This window comes from Crocodylus siamensis, chromosome 6 (genome assembly GCF_052110815.1).
Source record: "Crocodylus siamensis isolate JL-2025a chromosome 6, ASM5211081v1, whole genome shotgun sequence".
NCBI lineage: Eukaryota > Metazoa > Chordata > Crocodylia > Crocodylidae > Crocodylus > Crocodylus siamensis.
Window position 1 is genome coordinate 67,872,210 of NC_143400.1, and position 25,027 is coordinate 67,897,236.

At 39.9% G+C, this 25,027-nt stretch overlaps 1 protein-coding gene across 2 annotated transcripts in view; it reads right to left on the reverse strand.

The window, feature by feature from the left end:
* Positions 1-25,027, reverse strand: part of PLOD2 (procollagen-lysine,2-oxoglutarate 5-dioxygenase 2) — a 97,138-nt gene that overhangs the window by 2,624 nt on the left and 69,487 nt on the right. Inside the window, exons 11-19 of one of the 2 annotated variants that reach the window (XM_090051192.1) lie at positions 14,687-14,791; positions 12,696-12,821; positions 11,190-11,331; positions 9,512-9,574; positions 7,111-7,224; positions 6,613-6,678; positions 4,096-4,200; positions 3,483-3,629; positions 2,892-3,017 (exon numbers count right to left, since the gene is read on the reverse strand). In XM_090051192.1, coding sequence (XP_089907318.1) covers positions 2,892-3,017; positions 3,483-3,629; positions 4,096-4,200; positions 6,613-6,678; positions 7,111-7,224; positions 9,512-9,574; positions 11,190-11,331; positions 12,696-12,821; positions 14,687-14,791 — 994 coding nt within the window. The remainder of the gene's footprint in view (positions 1-2,891; positions 3,018-3,482; positions 3,630-4,095; positions 4,201-6,612; positions 6,679-7,110; positions 7,225-9,511; positions 9,575-11,189; positions 11,332-12,695; positions 12,822-14,686; positions 14,792-25,027) is intronic. The other variant, XM_090051194.1, reaches the window with a different exon arrangement.

Sequence of the window (25,027 nt, forward strand, 5' to 3'; positions counted from 1 at the left end):
CTCCATGGGCAAAATCTGCCCCACAGACGGGCTTGAGCACCCCTGCCCTAAGGAAATGAACAAACATTCATTGAGAGCAGTTTCAAAAGCGGGCATATGTGAAGGGAGAGGGGAAAGGGTGGGCAAACTTGCTCAGGAGCACAGAGCAGCTGCTACACTTCAGCTGCTCCATGAATGCAGGCTTGTAGGAAACCTATACCAACTTTTAACTTTGCCTCACCCAAGGTTAGAGCTGAAGCAATTTAGCTCAGGTAGTACTGAATCACATTTTAATTGCTTTCCTGAATCAGAGCTCTTGAACAGGAATAACAGTTTCTAAGGGAAGCAGGTTTCATAACCATTCAAGCATAAGCCTACAGAAGGTATTACATGCCTTAGTGCAGCGGTTCTCAACCTCTATAGACCTGAGCCCCCTTCAGAAAACACTGGGTCGCAAGTTCTCTCTCATTTTTTCTGTAGTGAAAAAAAGAGAGCTTTTTCTCTTGCAAACAACTCAGAAAGACCACAACAGGTCAGAATGATCCCTGGGCATGTCCAGACAATTGTGGATGTGCAGTGTGTGGCGCCGCAGACCTGTCTTTGGCATGACACATGGCACAAGAAGAAATTCCCCACGCTGCTACTTTGTAGCATGGGGGCATGTTTTGACCCCAGGAAATCCCGGGCCCTTTGAAAGGATCTCAAAGCACCCCAGAGTATCATAGCACACGAGTATGTATGAAGCAGCTGTTCCTATGAATCACTGCGTTAGTGGGTAAAAATTAAACAAGCTGCTTAGAGTAAGTAATCAAGGCCAGATTTTAGTCCTAATTACCATATTCTCTTGCTTACAATATGCACTTTTCTTCAAAATTGGGAGGAGGAGGGGAGTGTTATAATAGAAGAAATACAGTAACAGCAGTTGCTGTTACCAGCTTCTGAAGGGAAAAATGAAAGTAAAGCTCCATGTGCTACAGCATGCAGGGATGCGTAGCTGCTAGCTTTTAATATCAGTTTTGAATATTTGAAAAAGTTTATCTAAATGCAGAGATAAAATAAAAAATTTGATTTTGGATGGATACAAATATTTCATTCTGCCCAAAACAAAGTGTTGAGTTTCATTTTCAAGTTATTTATTATCCCTTTTTAAACTATCTTCCCAACATCCCTCTACCCTAGCACAGACCCCCAAGTAAGGAGTACCGTCTGCCTACTAGGGTTGTGCAGAACAGCGCTGTTTTGCTTCAACTTCTGTTTCAACAGAACAGCATTTCCTTTGGCTTCAAAAGCATTGTTCCGTTTCATTTCGTCAAAACTGCTTCAACACTGTTTCAACATTTCGCCCATAGGCTACAGTGGGAAAGCACAAAACTGCCTATAACTGTCATTTCTAGCCTGATTCAGATGAAACGTGCAGGAATGGTAACCCCTTCTGAGGGCCTGAAGCCTGCCAAGTTTCAAAGAGATAGGTGCAGAGGGTTCTGGGAAACTGTACCTTCAAAGTGCTGACAAGCAAAACTGTCACTTGCCAGTGGCGGCAGCCTCCTGTGATCTGGCAGACAGATCCGGGGGCCACACCCCCAGAAGGGCTGCGGGACTCCTGGAGGTGCAGGGGGCCCTTGATGTGCCTGCCGTATGACTGGAGGCTGTTGCTGCCGCCTAGGACCAGTGCTGGGCGCAGCCTGCACCCAGTACCAGGAACATTGGTGCTACCGCAGGTCCCAGAAGCAGCCTCCTGTGATTTGGCAGGCAGACTGGGGGCCCGCACTCCCAAGAGGAATCTGGCACAGCCCCTCCCTGGGCTGCTGGACTCCTTTCTGGGGGTGCGGACAGGCCCCCGATCTGCCTGCTGGATCACAGGAGACTGCTGCTCCTGGCTGCAGCCAGCAACATCACCAAGCTTTCCAGTGCTGGGTGTTGGTTGCACCCAACACCGGTCCCAGGCAGCAGGAGCAGCCTCCTGTGATCCAGCAGGCAGATCGAGGGCCCCCCGCACTCCCGAGAGGAATCTAGCACAGCCCTGCAGCCGTCCACAGGGTGCGAGCCCTGCCAGGTTCACAGGAGGCTGCTCCTGCTGCCTGGGACCAGCGCTGAAACCAAGTAAGCCTGGCTTTGAAACTCAAAACCTTTTGAAATGTTTTTAATGTTTCGAGTGCCCTCGTTTCATTTTGAAGCTGTTTCGAAGGCATTTGTTTTATTTTGATTTCACTGTTTCAAGCTCAAAACATATCAAAACAGCTTTGAAACAAAACACAGTGAAATTTCACACAGCCCTACTGCCTACCTGCGAGGTGAGCAGTGTTAGAGTGGCGGGGTGCAACAGTAACAGCACGTAGTTGGAGGTGGGGAGGGAGCTACAGAGACTCCTGTGAGCCACAAAGTCCTGACAAGTGCTCCTTCAGTGTACTTCTGATCAGATTCCCAGAGCTCTCCCAATTATACAATTGGACTAATAAGAAAACTCAAAAAGTCCTTGCCCCTCAGACATTTCATTGAGAATCATAGCTACAACATTCCCACTATACTAAATTCAAAATGTCATTTTGAAATAAAGATCTAAAAAGATCTGTTTTGGAAAGGTCCAAATTGTTATTTCTGAAATCAATTATCTTACTTAAAATGCACTGAAATAAAACATCTCAGTATTTAATTTTCTCCTGCATTTTTCAACCTAATTTGGCAACGTCAACCCAATTTCAAATAGTTTCAGACCTTCCAATACATTATTTTTCAGCAAATTTACTAGTTATCCCCCCCGCAAAGTCCAAAAAATTCATCCTTCAATCTATGCTGTCTTTTCTTCATCCACATGATCCAAACTACATTTATTTGGATCCAACCACAGAAATGATTAGGGGAAAGATAAATCAAAATTAGCAATTTTTAGTTGAATGAATAAGTGCCAGACTTACTTGAAAATCTTTTCCCACTTTGTTTAGAGCAATGTTGATCGTAAATGTAGAGGAGTCATGATGAGGTCTAAGGGAACGCTGTCTGTCAGTAGTGTATTTTACAACAAAATTCAGCAATGCACGTCCCTGAAACAAATGCATGGTAATCCAAAGGAATACTAATCAGTGGGAGAATTTGTATTTTGCATTCTAAAGCTTGACATTCAAAACCTTTCATTAAGTCTATTAAGTCTACCCCAACCAATTAGTCTAATAAAGGCATCACCCACAAAAAAAATCTTTGCCTCTTACATAATTCCCTGGATGATCATGGGTACAGCATCACTTGGACACTACCAGTCATTAATATTCTCAAAGAGCAACAGAAGCTATTACAACAATATTGCATTTCTCTGACTAATAAAAATGAGGCAACATAGCTCAAGTTTTTATAATTTTCAGTCAAGGTACAGATTTGACAGTCATCTTATATTATTTAAGTACAACTTTCTCTTTGTCCAAGAGAGGAAAGGTTAGGATTAATTTTAAAAATATATTCACTGTAAATTATCTACTTGGAACTATTAATTAACATAATAATGACATGTTTACCTTGGTATAATAGCCAGCAAAGACTTTTAGAGTTACTGGTGCAATGAACTCTCTAATGAAATGCAGCCATTCATTATCCAATCCTATTTGCTTCATGTGAATATCATCAGTTGGGACATTTTCATAACCTCCAGATATACGGCTATCCTGATGTAAAACCAACACAGGCTTTGAAACAGGAGAAGCAGTTTTCTGGTACATATATAATTCAAGTTACAATCTGTTTGAAAAAACTGCAGAAGTATGGACATAAAGATATGGGACCACTGTTCCTGAAGGCATAGCTGAGATCACTTTAAACTAGCTAGCTCAAATACTGCTATCAGTGTAGTATTAGCAGTATAGACCTTGGAGCAGACTGCAAGACCCACCTGAGAAGTTTAGCACATACCCAAGCAGGTAACCCACACTGAGTTCCTCTAAGTTTAAAACGAGCTTGGCTACATCGATAAATAAATAAATAAATAATAGCAAAGTCAAAACATGCTCAGTGCTCAGTAGTGGCAGAGCAGGTATACTGTACATTCCAATCAAGGAGTTTTACTGAGAATACTAAAATTCACAAGGAACTGCTTGCTATTTGCCAGGTTTGCTCACAAAAAGTGAGGCTTACCTTATGTTTTCCTCCTGACCACTGTCCATAATGTTCCATTTCTTCTACCAGTTCATCACAGGCAGTTTCAGAAAATATGGGAAACCAAAAGACATCTGGGCATGGCTATAAAAAACATCCGCCTCCTCATCAGTGAGAAATCATTTGTTACTGTGATCATTTTTATTATTTTTAACAGTTAAACACAATAATGTGCTATACAGGTCACTAACAGGTCAGAATTTGCATACCAGGTCAGAATTGAGGCCTACTGAAGTAATGAAATAATTTTTTGACCCATAACTGCATTTTCATTGGAAGTAAAAACTAACTACTATGGAAAAACACAGTACCTCTTCAACTTACAAAACGTTAATTATTTTAGGTTGTGTAACATTCACAATTTTTTAACAGATAACTGATCCCAACATATCCCCTTGTAAAATATTTGTAGATTTTGTTACCATTACATTTGGCTTCTCCCCTAGGTTCCCTTTAAACTAAAATTTGAGACGAGAAAAGAAATACTGAAAGTGAAAGTCAAAGTTTAAATAAATGCTGACAGATCAGAGATGGGACAAAATTCTATTATCCTTTGAGCTCCTAAATAGTACTTGCCCTGCACATAAATATGTTTTGGCACTTTTGCACAGCTCGTGCTTATATTAACTGTGCAGTGTAGGTGTGTAAGTGTACCTATCTTATTACATGCTTATTAAGCAATTCACTGGCCAGGGAACTATCCAGAGGAGATTTGAGCCTTTCTAACTTCCCAGCACAGTACTCCAACCACCACACCACACGTTACACATCCTACAAATCCCTTCTTCAGTGCTCCATTTGAAGCTGAGAAACTTCCCTTTATATTTAATAGTTATTGGATAATGTGGATAGAGTGCACTGGGGAAAGTTTGTCCCAGTGGGGGCAACGACTGAGGTGAGAACCCAAGAGCTTCCAGAACAGCAGCCATCACTCCCTCTTTAAAAAAAAAAAGAAAGAAAGAAAACAGACATACAATAAATCCCTAACAGCAGGAAACACCCCACCACAATATGTGCAAGAATAAAATCTTACATTTTATGCTCACCATCCCTCAATTTAATGTCATCAGGAAGACAGCACTAAATCTGACAAATATGTGTTGTGCCATCTTTCAAAAATACCTTTTAAAATGTATCTCCATTCTATACAATGATGTATTAGTTCTACAAATAAGCATTTCAACACTATCATATTCTCAGCAGCTCCTACAGAGTTCTTATCAATTTGAAACTACTGTCAACATCACTTGAACACGTGAAAGTTTGTACAATAATATTCAAGGGTCAATAAACCTTATCTTCCTATGCATATTTAGACTTCCCATATCATTAGGATTGATTTTATTAGGGTCTCATACATGTTATAATTAAATCAACTCTGAAGTCTTCCAACTGGACCAAATATATTCCAATATGGTCTAGCAATCACAGCCCTAGACTTCTCCTGCCAACCTATTTAAACATCTCATTTCTTCTTATAAATTGACCTCTTTATAAGTTCTCCTGCAGTTGGCAGGTAATGATTTTAGTAGGAATATATTTATGTCCATGATTACCAATTTTGAAAAACCTTCTTCACCAAAGTGGTACTGGCATATAAAGCTAAACTCTGAAAAAAGTCACTAAATAGAACTCCAGCTATCAGGAATATGCAGTAGTCTAATAAGGCCAGGTTCTACTCCATTTATTAGGTATGCAAGCAGACTTATCACCCATGTGTGATTCTATTCCACACAACAAAAGGTGGGCTGGTCTTCTCCCCACTTTTTTCTTGCATCTCACTCAAGTGTCAGATGATCATCGACAAAAGTAGGTGAATTTATGGATTTTCAGCAACTTGAATAAGGTGGAATAAAATTGTACTGAGGCACTTAAGTCAATTTAGATGCTCTATAGGTGGAAGGAAGAGAATCCCTATAATGACCACGTTAACTTGTGGGATGAAAGGGGCCTTGTTGATATTAATGGAAGCTTTGCTGTGACATCAACAGGAACAGGACTTCAGTCCTGGAATGAACTAAGTGATTATTATCAACTTCTCAGGCAATAGACTATTTAAGTTGCTGTAATGTGTGGTTATTTTGATCTCAAGTGCAGTCCACATCAGTTTTAATATTTATTTGGAAAACAGTACTTCCATCCATACTGTCCCATAGCAATATTCTGGGGTATTGGCTCAGCAACAATTCAGGAAGGAGGAGAGCCTCGTTCCCAATGAGTCATAAGCACCGTGTTCTCTTGTATCTGGGTTTTCCTTTGACATTTCCCATCTAACTACTAAAAACCACAAGTCTTGCTAAGCTCAACTGTAAGGAATTTCACAATGCAATATCCAGTTTTGTATCCAGACCTCTAAATCTCCACAGCTCTATGATCATAGCTCTGTGGTACGGCTGTTAAAACAATTATTCTATGCCAATTTACTGTAACATCAAAGATGTTAAATAAAACATCTGTTTTTTTGTGCAACTCATGCTAGTATTATTAGCAACCAACCTGTTCCACTATTTGGTCAGTGAAGATCTTTGAGTAATTTGGGTTTATATATGTTTCCTTCCAGTCCTGAAAAGAATTATTTGAATAAATTAGAAGCTCATTTTGAACATTTTTAAAAATTTAAACACAGCTGCATAGAAGCTGAAAAGTACACTAATACTTTAATTCCTTTACATTTATTTTTGTATTCAGACCATTAAATAAAATTACAGGTTTTCATGTATATCTACAAATTAACTCTAGACCCTCCTTTTTAAGAAGCATGGCTTTTCACAGCCACATTTCTTACACACATACATTTCTTCTATCAGATTTTCAGTTATATGCTTTGCATAATATGGCATCACTGACCTGTTGTTAAGGGTGGACACCAACAGATTTGTAGCACTTTGATATTCAATTAGGCGTTAAAAATTTTATATCTATATATACATAGTATATTGGTACATAGTGGTTTGTAAAAACCAATAATAGCTTCATATACAATGAAATGCATACCACAGGATTTTCAAAAATTTGCCAGAGATCATTGTTGTAGTGGGAGGTATTGTAATTGGCTGTTGAAATAAGTCTTCCAAATTCATGTCTATTGGTAATGTACATAAAGATGCCCTATATCAAACAAAGAAAGTAATGTTAGAAATGTCTATGGTACTACTTAAAGTAAGAATAACATTTAGCTTTTCATTTTTCCTATTAAAAAACACAATGTATAGGTTCACAATATATTGATATATTGTACACACCTGTTTATACATACACATTTTGACCGTTTGTGATTTTAATACTTTTAACCCTCAAAGGACTGATGTTGATCACAGCCAGTATTATTAGTTCCTAGACATGCTTTATTGTAATCCACAATGACATGTTTAGAAAATTTTTAAATTTTCCACAAATATTCTAATAGAATTTTCTAAATGTTCTAAAAAAATTTTTAATGACATTTATTTTCTAACCAATTAGACCAATACATTTATAATAGTGCAAAAACATGCCATTAGAAAAGGAAAACAAAAGGTAATAGTTTTTTTCCTTCAGTAACCTAAAAAGACAATGTTAAGTGCTCAGAACACTGGAAATACCTGTTTGTACACAAATAAAATGAAAGGCTCTTTCTCAGGAAAATAGTGATGACAAAATCTGGGATTCTGATTTAAATTGTGATATAAGTGAACTTTGAAAGAACAGATGAGGCAGCACCTCCTAGGACACCTAATATTAAAGTTCTGCATTGTTTCAAAGTATTAATTAACTCGTTGGTGAACTGACCTGAAATACAATACATGCATCTGAACATACAATGTGCATTATGGATTGCGATAAGGACAGGCAACATCTGAGCACTTCAATAGGATAAGGAAGAAAAATTAAATGTGCTGCCAAATTGCTTCATAAATAAAAGCTAAAAATATTAATGGAGCTTCCTGGAGGAAAATTAGCAGAAAATACATATACTATCAAGAAATTGGACTTTTTGTTTTTTGTTTTTTTTCCTGCTAAAGCATCCATTTTATAAGCTTTTCTATATATTAGGTCTGCATTATTATACAGCAAGTCCTTCTCACTCGTTTTCTCATATTTAGTATCTTATATTAAGGTCTGAAAAAACTGTTAAATTGCCAGCAAGCTAACAAATGAGTTCAACATGTGCTCATTTCTTGACCCTTATCAAGTAGCTGCAAAGGAGTGGGGGGAAGATGGGGGGTTCTAAAACAACTTGTTTCAATAATTCCCTATATAATAAAAATGCACCAGGCCCAAGTCACTATCATCTTGCACCATTTTTATTTTTGTACTACACCAGCATAGTCTAGAGAAACACAAAAATCAACCTGTATGAAGGGGAGGGACACTTGAAAGTATTTTCAGATTTCAGAGCTTTCCCTCTTACTTACAATGGGAAAATGCATTTAAAACGGGTAGCGTGCATGGAGGACAATAAAGAATTTTTAAAGGATGTCCACTGGTCACAGTGTCATACCACACCATGGTTTCTCACTTCCTGAAACCTTTTTTTTTCCCATTTCATTGAGACAGCCATTATTTGAAATACACTAGCTTAAACTCTTCAAAAGTGATTGCTGATTTTGGTTGAGTCAATTTTGGGTGCAAAATATGAGCCATTTATAAAGCAACCTGATTTTAAGAAGCACTAACAGAAACAGATGTCACCTGACATGTCTCTTGTGCTGCCATAAAAGGTTTTAGTACAAACAGCAGGCGAATACACATCACTTCCTTTTGTTGCGCCACACCCAAGGAATATTAGTGGTGAAAATGGTGCAATAGACTCTGCCTCCTTACTGAATCAGACATCTATTAGCTCTGTGGCAGCTATCAGCTCTCCCTGAGCTGCTCCTACTCTCCAGCCACCCTGGGTGGCTGCTCTGGTTGTTCTCTGACCCCCAGAGCACCTTCCCACTTTCCTCAATTACAGAAAGGCAAATCTCCCAGGGAATCTCAGCATGCCTCTTTAAGTGGCAACCATGGGGTTCTCCTCTCTGCCAGACCAACCCCCCTGCCACCTCATGGGACAAGTCTTGTTGAACAGGGAAAGTAGGTAGATCACATCACTCCTTGTTCTGCACCATCAAGGACAGGACAAATTGTGTATTCTGGGTGTTTCAATCAGTGAAGTGGATCAGGTGGATCAGGCATGTTGTGACATACACACTGCACAGCTCATCTGCTTCCTAGCCCTAAGAGAACTCACTCTGGAAAGCTATCTTGAGTTAGACACCCAAAGTCATAAGCCATTTTTGAAAATTTGAATTTGAATATTGAAGAGAATGATAAAGCAATGTGATAGTAAGATAAATGGACAGAGGAGAAAGATGTTCCTCTGGTAGAATAGTACTGTATGTAAGAATAATTAATAAAATAAATAAAGCAACACCTTTGGGGGTCTGAGCATATGGAATGTTTCCGAAGAAGGGGAGTCTTTTTCCCTTTGTAAAGTCTAAAATGAAGGAGAAGTATCACATCAGTTGACCATTGCATGGTCTCTTTCTCTTGGTCAGATTATGTATTAGGTTTCCTATTTAAATTAAATAAATAGCAGCCCTTTTGGTCTAAAGCTGATATTCTGAAAAAGCCTTTATGGACAGCATGCAACACCAAGCAAAGCTCATCATGTACATGTTAAAGCTGTATTCACCAGCCTCTTCATTTAGCTTCTGCAATACAAAAACAAGCACATACCACACCATCCTATAGCACAGGCTGAGAAAGAGAATGAGAGAAGGCAATTCTGCAACAAGCCAGAGTCAAATTAGTTCAAAACACAAGCATGTCAGAAGCATAGTTTACAATAATGGGCACTGAAAGGGCTGAAAACAAAAGAATGTTGATTGGGCCATTCTGCAGAACCAAGACAGACAAACAAAATCATGCCTTACTGCAGAGGGAATAAAAAATGAATACTTGCCAACTTTTCTTGTTCAATTCAGCAAATTATTTTTCAATGCTATAGTGTCTGGAAATAACTCTGGTTTAGCTCTTACTTGTTTCTGCTCTGAAACTAGTGTAAATATCAGTACAAATATGGATTTTACATATTTATACCCTTGTAATGCATATAAATCTTCTTATATCACTGAAAACTTAGCATGGAAAACAGCACATAGAGTAAATCTTAGTAAAATTTGAATTTGTCTAGAGCAGCGATGCTCAAGGTTTTGGCCTCGTGGGCTGGAGGGTCCTGTTCAAGTCCTGCAAGCCAGGATAAAGCCTCACAGGGCCTGATCCCCTTCCATCCCTGCATGCCCAAGTTGGGCCCTAGAACCCAGTGCCACCCCCTCCCCCTACTCCTGTATGCTAGGATTGGGCCCTGGTGCTGCCCCCACCCAGCTGTGCACACTGGGATTGGGTACCCAGGGCCCTCCACAGGTCCAGAAATTTTGGCCAAAGAAGGCGAGTGGTGGCACTGTTGCCGCCAGATTTCCAGACCTGAGAAGAGCTCACAGGCCAGATGACACAACACCAGGACCCAGATCTCGCCTGCAGGCTGAAGGTTGACCACCCTGGTCTAGGGAGAATACACACATCATTTCTGTACTTCAATAAAACTATTCACATTCTGAAAATGACTTACAATTTTTGTATTTACATCTTCAGTCATCAAATATAAAGTGCTGTTGTTTAAATATGCAAACACGGTGTTTCCCTTAACTTTGTCAGAGGTTCTAAATTGTGTGTATAAATGGTTCTTATGTAGTTATTAATCATATATTTAGATTATATACAATAGTGTTATATATAAATATATAAATTATAAATATAACAGGAGGGCTGATGAGGTATCTTTTAGAATATACAACTGTCGCAACAAACATGATGATTTAATGTATATATAACTGTTAAGTATACTTAAATAAGTATCATCATGTGGCCCAGTGAACTATTCAATAATATGCAGAAATACACGATAAATCTGTTAACTTCCCACAAAAATTGGCTAGTACTTTTAATAGGAAATATAACAATTAAAGCTTTAGTAAATCAAGTATTGCATGATGCACAAAAAAGCCTTCAAGAAATCCTTTTAAAAGCAAGCCATTACACACAGACCTTACCATTTCCCTGACATTCCTGCAGAGCGCCATATCAGGATCCAGCTTATCACGAACAAAATAATTTCTCTCTCTCATCTCTGACCTGAGAGTTTGTCCTTTAATTAAGTATATATTAGCCACATATGGAATATTCCATATCCCTCTGTAAAATAAAAAAATCAAAGAAGATCATTTAAAGACAAGGAAAGCAACAATTTTTATTTTATTTTTTAAAGGATAAAATAAAAATAAAAATCAAAATCAGTATTTTGTTTTTTATTGGCTAATCCAAACAAAATTCAAGGCAACCATGGTGAAAAAGTTCCCAAGATATCTGAAGAACTACAGCTGGACTTGAAGGAACCACACCCTATATAAAGTCAGTAATTCAATTGTGATGAGGTATCATCATGAAGAAAACAAGGCCAAATTCTCTAACATGGATTTTAGCTGTATAAATACTGTCTATTTTCAGAGCAGGTCAAGGCTATCAATCAAATTCCTTTATATTGTTTGTAATATTAGGTTATGCTGCCAGAAGCATAAAAAGGTGAAACATTTCATATTAGTTAAAATAGTCTATTCTAGTTTCCTACAGCTGAATTAACCTCTTTACACTAATACCCATTGACTGCAGCTGGCATTTATGTAAACCAGGGCAACAGAAATAGGTATCTCTATCGTACTAGTACAATATACTGCTTTGCAGATTTCCTGTTTCCCAGATCCAGTTCTCTAAGAGAAAAAAGTTCACTCTGTTCTCCTATCCATATATCAATTCTTCAATCTATACTTCGTAGCAAATATTACAGAAGAAATAACACCACTATACAACTGATCTGGATAAAAATAAATAGAACCAACAGAATAGACCACTTTTATCAGAAAAGCCTTCTTGCACTGTCAGGTCAATGTAAAAGGGTATTGGGACATATGGAGATTGGGTTCAAAATATTTTGAAATATATAAAACTTTTGTGGTAAATTTACTTTGTGTGAAATAAAAATATTTTACAACTGCTCTGGCTTTAAGCCAAGATACACATGTAAAAGGCACAATATATACTGAATAATATTGTAACAAAAAAGGATATTGTTCAAAATCACCCATGAAACAAAATAATCCTCAGAAGAGATCCAAATGAAAATGACACTGAAATTGCTCTTTGTAGAAACTGACAATGACAAACAAAAACTACAAATCCTTCAGTTTCTGCTAACAGTATATTTTCCTACTCTGACCAGAAATAATCATATAAACAAACTGTATTAAGTCCCTTATATAGAGTCCACTGTATTAAAAACATGGGTTTTAGCTGTATAAATACTGTCTATTTTCTAAAACTCTTATACAGAGTCCACCATTAAAAAAGTGGAAAAAAGTTATTCCGTGTTATTGGAGAAACTCAATATAGCCAATGGTAACAGTTCAGTAATTATGTATTCAGAGGGAAAATATTTACATTTATGAAGCAAGGAAAGTATATTAGATATATCTGACTTTTGTGATTGACTTAAGATAACTTACACTCTATTTCCATGGACAATATCCACATAATCTTCTGATCGCGCATAATAACCATCAGGGCTTAGTGCACCCCAAAAGTTGGACCATAACTTCCCATGACGAGTTACAAGTGGAGCAATTATCTTCCTGCAAAAAAGGAAAAAAGGGTCATAAAAATGAGCTTGACAATTTGGCATTAAAACAGCTGGAAGATAACATCCGAATTAAGTTTGCTGCATCCATATTGTTGGCCGTTGTTACTTTTCCTTTGTGAGATGATAACACTCTAAGGACCATCAAACTTTGAAACAGCAGTTTTACAGTTGAGATAGAGGAGAAAAATCCCCTTAGCTGTCATTTTTAAACCTTCGTCACCCAAGACCAAAAACCAAAACAGAAGAATTAAACCACTTAGTCAATGTTCCCTATAAATCATCACGTTTTCAGTTTTTAGACACAGGGAAAATAATGTCTATAGAAAGTACATTATGACAATACAGGTTGTTCATTAAGTATGCTTACCAAAGATTTTTGTAAGAGAGGCTAGAAAAATGATGAATTATGGGAATAGTTTTAGATGGAAAAAACAACAGAATGGAAGTTTAGAAGAAAGTCAAGAAGGGGACTAAGGCTATAGAAGAGAACAAATCAATTTTCTATTTAAATTCTGTCAGCTAGTAACTCTGTTTTACAAAGGCTGGGTTTTTTGCATTGCACAATCTATCACTCCTTTCATACAAGAACATTTTTGCACATTTACAACTTTTAACAATTTGTTTCTTATTTCAAACCTTAGTTCAATTAAAAGAAAGCAATTTTGCCACTTAGCTGTCTTTAGAATGTTTGAAATTTGTCAACTGTACAAAGAAAACTGCATAAGTTCTTCTATTCACGATGTACTATAAAATCTTAGCTCTCGAGCTTCTTATAGATGATGTTTTTTAGAGTGTTACCAAGCAGATATAGTTATGCCAGATGGTATATAAAATTTATTATTCTCTGCCATTTTATATCAACAAAGAGCTGCAGAAAAATTTTGAAATTATTATTGTTTTATTTTTTGATTTCACACACTCAAGGGGGCTCCTACAAAAGGCTCTAGTAACCAATATTTAGACTGGATTTTCTTTCCTACAGATCTCAATGGGAAAAGGGATTTCTGTAAAGAGGGTCCAGCAGAGGGCAACAAAAAGGGTGAGGGGGCTGGGGGGACATGACTTATGAGGAAAGACCAAGGGAACTGGGCTTATTTAGTCTAGAGAAATAGAGACTGAGAAGAGATTTAATAGCAGCCTTCAACTACGTGAAGGGGGGTTTGAAAGAGGATGGAGCTAGACTGTTCTTAGTGGTGGCAGATGACAGAACAAGGAGCAATGGTCTCAAGTTGCAGCAAAGGAAGTTTAGGTTGGATATTAAGAAGAATTTTCTCACTAGGAGGGTAGTAAAACACTGGAACAGGTTACCCAGAGCAGTGGTGGAAGCTCCATCTTTGGAGGTTTTTAAGACCTGGCTAGACAAAGCTTTGGCTGGGATGATCTAGTTGGGAGTGGTCCTGCCTTGAGAAGGGGGTTGGACTAGATGTCCTCCTGAGGTCCCTTCCAACCCTCATTTTCTATGATTCTATTATTCTAAAAGCAGAAGTCAAGATTAGTTTCACAGTTAAAAGTTATTGTTGGCTTAGCAGTCTCCTGATAACATACTTTCACACAGGCTGAAGTGCGTACAAGAGCTCCATCCTATGTGAACATCTACTCAGTTTGGAAGGTAAAGGCAGTAGACAGTTCACAACCATATTATCCACACCCTCCCTTCCCTGCCCACCCTGCCAAGCAGAGGAAAATGCTGAGACCCTGTTGATGCTTTTCTGTTGACCTTTTCGTTTTGTTTTGTTTTTAACCAATAACGTAATGCCAAAAAAAGGGGGAAAAGTATAAATAGAATCCTGGAGGGTCCTTTCTACTTAGGAAAACAATGAAACGCTTTAATCTGGAACATAAGGAGATAAACCGTACCTGTTTTGCTCTATCAGTATTTTTAAAGTCTTCGGGTTCATTAGTACAACATCAGCATCTATGCTGAAATAGTAGTCACACATTTTATCCTGGCGACAGAGGTCCCTAAAAAAGAGAAAGAGTAGCTGTTAATCTATTGTAAATTCATCACAAGAAGAGTTTATTTGGGGATGGGAAGGGAGAGAAAACCAATCTACTCGTATATATATTTGCTTAATATATCATATTTCCAAAAGCTTCTAAAATGAGCACAATAAAAATACTAGACCTGTTTAGTTTAAAGAAGTTTGAAGTACTAGAAAATAAGTAACTTTTTAATCTTTTGTTATAAATCAAATTTCTTAATGTGGCCAGTTATAAAAACAAATATTCCCTCCACTAGGAAATACAAAAGTTAATAATACCCAATTCAAGTAGACATAATTTGCCAATTTGAGTTCCTGAAATCATTACTTTTGGTTAAAATGTCAAGCAACTGCCAACTCTAAGTTCACTATAAATTGAAAGTGCCCAACATCTGTGAAAAATTCAGGCTACTTTCATTTGGGTTCTTAAGTTTAGGCAGTCACTCTTCAAAATATTGGCTTCTCTGCTAATGAACATAAGTTACTGTGGGTGAACCTGCATGTACATGAGAATACATTTCACCCATGAACTCTGGCCATACAGAATTGGAATGGTAAATACCCTTACAGAAAGATGTTATTTGAAATAATGAATAGGAAAAAAGAGGAAAAAAAAAAATGGAACTTTAAATACAGATCCATTTAAACCAGCTAATCATTTAAAGCAGGGGTGTCAAACTCATCTGGTCCCGCAGGCAGATGAACGCCATGGGATGAATAGTGTGGGGTCAGTCCAGCTGGCTGGATTGGGCCCTTGGATCCCACCCCCAAACCCAGCACCTGTGGTGTTTGCTCTGGTCAGCCTGGGATGGAAGGCACAAGTGGTACTTGCTTTGACTGGTCTGAGACGGGTACTACATGTGACCATCTAAAGCAGGCACTGAATGGGGGGTGGGGGGACCGGGACACACACATAAGGGAGTAGGTAGGCAGAGTCTCCATGGAGACCCGCCCCAGACCAACACGGGCAGGGCACACGGCCAGGAGGATGGGATGGGGCCACAGGTGGGCAGGCAGCAGCGGCTGGGAGTTGGATGCTGCTCTGCACCCACCCATGGCCCCATCCCATCCACCTGACTGCACACCCTGCCTATACGGGTCCTGGGTGGTCTCCATGGACACCCCGGGATCATTGGACCATGACAGCATGGGGCCAGGGCCTGGGGCTGAGCTGTGATCTGCTCCCCGCACACTCCTGCCTATGGAACCAGTCTCCATTGCAGGGGCATGGGGAGTGGATCACAGGTCTGCCCTGTGCTTTCATGGCCCCACAATCCAACCCTGAGATCTCAGCCCTGGCCCCAGCTGCCCTGCTCTCAGATTCTGCTCCCCACCCACCGACAGCTCAGTCCCATCCCATCCACTTAGGGAGTTTTGGTGAGTTGTTGCAGGGCGGTGGGGGGAGGGGTGCTGACCTGTATGCTTCCTAGCAGCAGTTCCCCCTTCCCTTTTACAGATGCTACAAATGTAATTTGTGAGTTTGGACAACATCCATCCCATCAGTTATGCTTCTGATTCCAAGAAAGAAGGGAATTGTACTTTGTGCATTGTGGAAAAGGAAACTTGAATTTAAACAACACATTACACATTATAGTACAATATATGTATAAGATGATAAATGTAACTTTTTTTTTTTTTTTACTTAGAACTCACAGGGCTAAATACAAGCATACATGAACACAGTTCAATAAAAAAAGCAGCAGAACAGTGGCGAATTATACAAACAGAAATTTGCTTCTCTTAGAGAAAGTAGGATATGTCATTCACCAAGGATGGATTGCTATACTGAGGCAATAACTGGCTAGGCTGAAGTACTGAAGAAAAGGACCTGAGGGGTTACGTAAGCTGAACAGTGTGCTCTTATTGCAAAAAACCCAGCAGCATACTGGGTTGTAGTAACAGGAGTGTCACTTACAAATCAAGGGAAGTAATTCTTCCACTCTATTCATCACTGGTGCAGTCTTACCTGTTGTAATGTGGCCACTTTCGGGCCCTGCACTTCCAGAAGGATATGGATGTTTTCAAAATAGTCCAGCACAGACCAGCAAAAATGATTAGGTGCCTCAGACAAGCTAAAAAGAGCCAGGGTTCTTTAGTCTGGAGAAGACAAGAGAAGACTGAAGGGGATTTGTAACCATTTTCAAATCCAGAACAACAATCTTGAAGGGACAAGAACAGAAGCAGCAGCTGCTCAACTCTGGGAAATGACCAGGGAGTCACAGGACAGCAAGTGGTGCAAAGAGGAAGCATGCAAATCAAAACACAAAATGTTTCCAGTGTATGTATACAAAGATAACAAGATGAGCTAGAAGCCACAGCCTGTGAAAATAACTATGACCCGACTGGCATTACAGAGACTTCATGGGACAGCTCTTGTGACTGGAATGTCAAGATCAAGGGTTAAACTTGGGAGAAAAAGTGGTGGTGTCACCTGGTATATCAAAAATGCATACATTTGGGGTTCGGTTCAGGAGGAAAAGAGTAGAGCAGAATGCATTTGGGTGAAGATGAAAGGTGAAAGATACAGTACTGATCTAATGGTGGGGATTTATTATAGGCTACTAAGTCAGGAAGAGCAAGTGGACAAGGCATTCTTCAAGGTGATAAATATATCCAAAAGTCATGGGTTGTGCACCTGATGGGACACTTCAGTTTTCCGGACATCAGCTGGAAGAATAATATAGCCAAACAAAATGTCGAGCCAATTCCCAACTTGTGTGGAAGACAACTCTCTGTTCCAGAAGGCTGAGGAAACAACTAAGCGATCAATTATACTGGATCCTGTCCTGACCAATAGGGAAAAACTGGTGGAGGATGCGGAGGTGATGGCCAACTTGAAAGGAAGCAATCACAATATGACAATTCCAGATCCTGAGACAGAAAGAACATGAGGCCCACAACACACTAAGACAATAGAGCTAAATTTCCAGAAGGTGGATTTCACTTCAGACAAGGAATTAATAGGCATATTGCCATGGGAAGACAGATTAAAGGAAGTTGACACCCAGGATGGCTGTGAGCTTCTAAAAGGTACAGTATTGGAAGCCAAACAAGAAACTACTGAAATGATGAAAGTATAAGAAAAGCAAGAGACCAATGTAGCTGCACAAGAAGCATCTAGGATGCCTTAAATGCAAAAAAAGAAACACACAGGCAGTGAGAAAATGGCCAGGCCACTAAGGAAGCTTAACAAAAAATAGCAAGAACCTGCAGGGACAAAATCAGAAAGGCAAGGAAAAAGAAAGAGCTGTACTTGGCACAGGAGGTTAAAGACAATAAGGCCAGGTCTACATGACCAGGGGCATGCTTTTGCAGCCGCACAAATAGCGGCACAAATTTGTGCCACGCTGCATGCCCCTGCCTGCGCGCTTTGCAGCAGGACACTTTGTCCCACTGCTCTATGTGTTGCATGGGGGGGGGGGCGGGGAAGGGGAGGGAAAGAGAGATGCTGGCTGCAGTACAAGGTGCCACAGGAGGGGCTAGCCACCCCCTGAATTGAGACACCCTGCACCCTGGCCAGCCAGGGAACAGCACATGGAGATGAGGGGAGTGGGGGGCAGGCAACCCGGGGCTGCCTCCCCCCAATCTCCATGCACTGTTGAGCCCTCATACTGAGGCACCCTGTGCCCCAGGGTGCACTGAGGCAGCCAAGGAGTGGCTAGCTGAGGCACCTTGCACCCCAGCTAGCCACTCCTTGGCTGGCTGAGGCACAGGGTGCCTCAAGACAGGGTAGCAGGAAGCCCTGGGCTGAATTGCTTCCCTGTCTCCATGTGCCTCAGCATAGGAGCTCCACTGTGGACCCCCGCACTGAGATGCACTGCACCCTAGCTAGGCTGGCTGGGGTGCAGCATGCCTCAGTGCAGGGGCTCTGCAGCACACAGAGGGTTGCCTACTCCCCTGTCTCTGAGTCTGTCTTGGTGCCCACCACTTTCACATAGTTTTCACTGCTTTTTTCCAGGTTTTTTCTTTGCTATCAGGAAATTCTGGTAGTAAATTTTGTCCTGATGTTGCAAATCAGCAGCACTGTGCATTCAATGTGCAACTCATGTGGTTCATGGCAATCAAAGAGGTTTGCAGTGCCAAAGCCACATGTGCCTGCATGTCTGGATCCAACCTATGAGGGTATATTAGTATGTTGGCCAGAAAAGAAAGACCAAGGATGCTGTGGGTCCACTGTTAAGTTGTGGGAGAAGTCATGGGAGACAAGCAAGGTATCAAAGAAAGAGAAAAGGCCCAACATGATGCCCCTCTTTAAAAAAGCCAAAAAAAGGGGATCCTGGAAACTACAGACCACTTAGCCTCACCTCAATACCTAGGAAGCTATCCAGCAATCCATTTGCAATCATGTGGAAGAGGAAAGGCTGATTGTAAAGTAACTAACATGGATTTACTAAGAACAAAATAACATCCAAAAAGTTGATCTTCTTCTTTGACAAAATAACTACTCGGTTAGATGAAGGGAATGCTGTGAATATAGTGCATCTGGACTTCAGTAATGCTTGAGAAAGGTCCCAGCATAACTTTCTCAAACTGTACAGGAAGGACAGGCAAGGGAGAAAAGGAGTTGCTTTTTATGTACGATTGCTCAGAGTTCCAGCCTGAAACTGGAGACAGGCCTGTTGAGAGTCTACGGGTTAGGGTCAGAGGGGAGAGCAACAACAGTGATATAATGGTGGGTATTTGATATAGATCACTAGACCAGGAAGATGAGGTGAATGAGGCTTTCTCCAAACAGCTAGCAGAAGCTTCTTGATCACAGGCCTTGGTTCTCATGGGGTACTTCAGTGACATCTGCTGGGAGGGCAATACAGCAGTATGCAGGCAATCCAGGAAGTTTTTGGAGAGTGTTGGGGATAACTTCTTGACCCAAGCATGAGAGAGTACAAGCCATGCCGCTGTTCACAAATAGGAAAGAAATAGTGGGCAATGTAACAGTGGGTGGTAACTTGGACAGCAGTGACCACAATATAATAGAGTTAAGGATCCTGGCAAAAGTAAGTAAGGAGAACAGCTGAGTACAGACCCTAGACTTCAAAAAAGCAGACTTTGACTCCCTCAAGAAACTGATGGGCAGGATCCCCTGGGAGGCTAGTCTGAAGGGGAAAGGAGTCCAGGAGAGCTAGTTGTACTTTAAAAAAGCCTTATGGCAGGTGCAGAAATGAACCATCCCAATGCATAAGACTAGCAAGTATGGCAGACGACTAGCTCTTGGTTTAGCAAACCAAGTGAGCTAAAACACAAAAAGGAAGCTTAAAAGAAGTGGAAACTTGCACAAATGACTAGAGAGAAGCATAAGAGTATTGCCTGAGTATGGAAGGATGAAATCAGGAAGGCCAAAGTGCAATTGGAGTTGCAGCAAGCAAGGTACATGAAGGGTAACAAGAACAGTTTCTACAAGTATGCCAGCAACAAGAGAAAGATCAGGGAAAGCATGGGTACCTTACTAAATAGGTGGGGCAACCTACTGACAGGGGAAGGCTGAAATAATGTCTTTTTTATCTCAGTCTTGACAGGCAATGTCAGCTCCCAGACTACTGCACCTGGCAACACACAGTTTGGGGAAAAGGCGAGCAGCCAAGAGTAGTGAAAGAACAGGTTAGGGACCATTTAGAAAAGCTGGATGTGAAGAAGTCCATAGGGCCAGATGTGATGCATCCTAGGGTGCTAAAGAAGTTGGCTGATGTGATTGCAGAGCCACTGGCAATTATCTCTGAAAACTCATGGCACTCGGGAGAGATCCTAGACAATTGGAAAAGAGCAAATATAGTTCCATCTTCAAGAAAGAGAAGAAACAGGATCTGGTCAGACCGATCAGCCTCACCTCAGTCCCCAGAAAAATCATGGAGCAGGTTCTCAAGGAATCTATTTCTAAGCACTTGAAGGAGAAAAAGGTGATTAGGAATAGTCAACATGGATTCACCAAGGGCAAGTCACAGGTGACCAACCTGATTGCCTTCTATGACAAGATGACTGGCTTTGTGGATGCAGGGAGAACAGTGAATGTGATATACCATGATTTTAGCAAGGCTTTTGGTAAGGTCACCCACAACATTCTTGCAAGCGTGCTAAGGTAGCTTAGGTTAGATCAGTGGACTTTAAGGTGGACAGAAACCTGGCTGAACTGTCAGGCTCAAAGGGTAGTAATCAATGGCTTGATGTCTAGCTGGCAGCTGGTATCAAGTGGAGTCCTGGGGCTAATTTTGTTCAATATCTTCATTAGTGAGCTCAAAGATGCAATAGAGTGCACTCTCAGCAAGTCTGTGTATGATGCTAAGCTGAGGGGAGTAATAGATATGTTTAAGAGTAGGGCTAGGATTCAGAGAGAACTAAACAAACTGGAGGACTGGATGGAAAGAAAGCCTAGGGAGGTTCAAGAAAGACAAGTGCAAAAAGTCTTGCACTTAAGACACAACAATCCCATGTACCAGTACAGGCTGGGGATGTATTGGCTAAGCAGCAGCTCTGCAGAAAAGGACCTGGAGGAACAGTGGACCTGGAGTACTGTGTCCAATTTTGGGCACCTTTTTACACGAAGGATGTGGACAAAATGGAGAGTCCAATACACTGAATATGAGTCAACAGCGTCCCCTTGTTGCCAAGGCGGCGAACAGCATACTGAGCTACGTTAGTAGTAGTACTGCCAGCAGAGTGAGGGAAATGATTCTTTGCCTCTGTTCAGCACTGTAGAGGCCACATCTGGAGTATTGTGTCCAATTTCGGGCCCCTCACTACAGGAAGGATATGGACAAAATGGAGAGTCCAGCAGAGGGCAACAAAAATGGTTAGCGGGCTAGGGCACATGACTTATGAGAAGCTGAGGGAACTGAGCTTATTTAATCTGGAAAAGAGATGAGTGAGAGGAGATTTTGCAATAGCCTTTAACTATCTGAAGGGTATTTTCAAAGACATTGGAGCTATACTGTTCTCAGTGGTGGCAGATAACAGCAAGAAGCAGTGATCTCAAGTTACAGCAAGGGAAGTTTAGCTTAGATATTAGGAAAAAACTCTCATAGGAAAGTAGTAAAACACTATAAAAGGTTACCCGCGGTTTGTGGAATCTCCATCCTTGGAGGTTTTTAAAACCTAGCTAGACAAAGTCTTGGCTGGAATGATATAGTTAAAGTAGGTCCTGCTTTGAGCAGAGGGCTGGACTACATGAACTCTTGAAGTCCCTCCCAACCCTTTCTATGATTCTACAAACATATTAGAAAAACTTGGGCTGAACAAAACTACTATAAGGCAGATAGGCAACTGACTCAATAGGCACGACGAGGAAAGGGCAAAAATAATATCCAGGTCAGAATGGCAGAAAGCTTCAAGTGAAGTCCCACAGGGGTCTGTCTTCGGCCCAGTGCTATTCAACATGTATATTAATGAACTGGATGCTAGCACATAAAGCTTCCTGAGCAAATTCACAAGCAACATGAAACTGAGAAGGACCACAAACACTGTGGGACTGGAGTGAAATTCAGACAGATCTTGACAGATTAGAAAACTAGTTTGGAACTAGCAGCATGAAGTTCAATATTGACAAAGTGCTACACCTTAGGAAGAATAATCAGGAAAAGAGCTACACAATGGGTGACAGATGGGTGGGTGGCAGCACTAAAGGGAAGGATCTGAGAGTCTTGATAAATCACAGATTCTATTCAAGTCTGCAGTGTGATACAGCTGCATAAAAGGTGAATGTGATTTTGGGACTGATCAACAGAAGCATTAGATACAAGTCACAGGAGGCGATAGTGCCTCTTTACTCAGCACTGGTCAGGCCTCTTCTACCATATACCCTGCAGTCTTGGGCTTCATATTTTAAAAAGGATTTGGAGAATTAAGAGAGGTTCCAGAAGCCGGCAACAAAAATGATAAAGGGGCCTGGAAGGTAAGTCGCACAAGAAAAAGTTGAAGGAGTTAGGTATGTTCAGCTTATGGAAAAGGAGCTAGAGAAATTATGGAATCTCCATCCTTGGAAATTTTCAAGAGAAGACACTTGGCTGGGATCAGTCAATCAGCAATGATTCTGGCCTGAGCAAGGGGCTAGACAATGTAACTTGTAGAGGTCCCTTCCAGCCCTACTGTCCTATGATCCTAAGCTGAAAAGTAATTGTTAGTTGCAGCCATGTTGTTCTGCAGACATACACAGGCAAGGTTCTTCGGATAGATGCAATATCTTTTATTATACCAACTAAATAGTTGGAAAAAAGTTTTTTGCAAGCTTTTGGGCACAAACACTGTTCTTCAGGCATTAGTAGACTCTGCTACTGTTATGTGCTCTCCAAGGTAGAAAAGAAGTTAAAGTATAACAAGTAGTCTGTGAAAATGCAAATGAATTGCAGTTTGGAAGACAATGGGTAGAGATAGAAGGGTGTTGGGGGGTGAGGGGAGGGAGGGAAGCGTGTGAAGGAATGCAAGTAGTCAGCTTGAGGCAGGTAATCTGGTGTATCAGATGTCAGGCAGAATGTAATGAGTCATAAATCCCATGTCAATATTAAGTCCATAATTTTTTATTTTGTATACTTGCCAGCATAGCTTATATTTATCACGCCAACTTTTTTGTTCCGGGAATAGATTCCATTTTAAATTAATAGATTTAAAGTTACTCAATCCTTTCTTTCTATAAAAGGCCTTTAAACGCTACATTTATCAACACTGAATTGCTTTCGATTGATATCTGAGGAAATTAGCAATAGATTTTTCAAAAAAGGCAACACATCTCTGTCATATCAAAAGAGAATGAAATATGAATATAACAGACTATACAGGTCAAAAGTGGAGATGACTACTGATATTTCTTCCAATACAGAGTCACAAGGGGACCCATCAATTTGCGTTTAGTCTACTCAATTTAACACTCAAGTCAGCCCATGATATATCTCATAAACAAAAAGGTACAAAAACCTTGATAAATTATCTTATCTTCTTGTGTTCAAATTGGTATCTCAAAATCCTTTGGTACCGACTTAAGAGTATCCTAGTCCTTCAATTTCATTCAATTGTAATTTGAACTGGACTGTTAAAGTCCTGACTTAATATGAAAGATAATACCACTGCAATGAGGAATAAATTAAAGAACATATTTGAAAACAAAACCATGCTTGACATCCCCAGATCAAAACACAGGCTATTACTCAACTAACACCTCTTTTGCTGCCAATTTTCCTTCATATGATTGTCCTACGTGTTTATATCAATACGTGAATGATGATCCTGTACTTCCAATAATTCCTTCCATACAAGTCCCTTAGCTGATCCTAACAGACTTTATCTTGGTCCTTTGTTGCAATACAGTCAACAAAATAATTCTTTTTAGGATTCCTTTTCTATTAAACTGATCTGTCCAAAGCTTCATAACTCACAATAAAAATTCATCCTTGATTTTATCATTATGATAACACCACCACAAGATATTATATAGTGCTGATCATCAGCAAATCCCAAAGAACTTTTTTAAAAAGGGGACTGATATAATTCCCCCCCACACACACATTTTACAGATAGCAAAACTGAAGTAGGAAGGACTTGACCCTAGTCACCATGCAGGGCTGTGGCAGAGCTGAACATGGAATCTAGGGCTTCTAAGCACCTACAATGAGTCCTATCCACTACACAAGCAGTTCTACCTATTCTAAAAAGCTCTGCAAAATAGCACAATATCTTTAAAATAATCAAATATAGACTGCTTTTAATGATATACTTTTGGAAAAAAATCTAAAACAAATAGCTTTAGATTTATTTTTGGAGAGGCGAAACTGGAATATTACTTAACTCATTTAAAATTAAATGTTGCACTTCAACTTTTTCCATTGTTAGAAAATAAAGAGCATTCTTTAAGATTAGCTGAATGTGTTTAAGTATTAAGCCATTCTATTTTTTTTATGCACGTTAATCTAGCCACAAAGAAAAAAGTTTCCAACTTAACAGACACTCAGTGTTTAATGATCTGTTTAAGAATATTATTACTTTAAACTTAGGAATTAAATTGTAATAAATTGTTATAAATATATTAAATGCTTCAACATGAACCAACAAAAGAAACACATCAATATATGGGCAGCAAATTCAGGATCATTTTTTCCCTGTTCTTTCTTTTTCCTCACATGATAGAATCAAAGACTGGATCACTGGGTTAGAGCTTCACTTTTAATTGTGATTTTTTTCAGTTTCTGTGAACAAGTCATGCCTTTTGGATGTGATTTTATATGCAGTATTGATTTTGTCT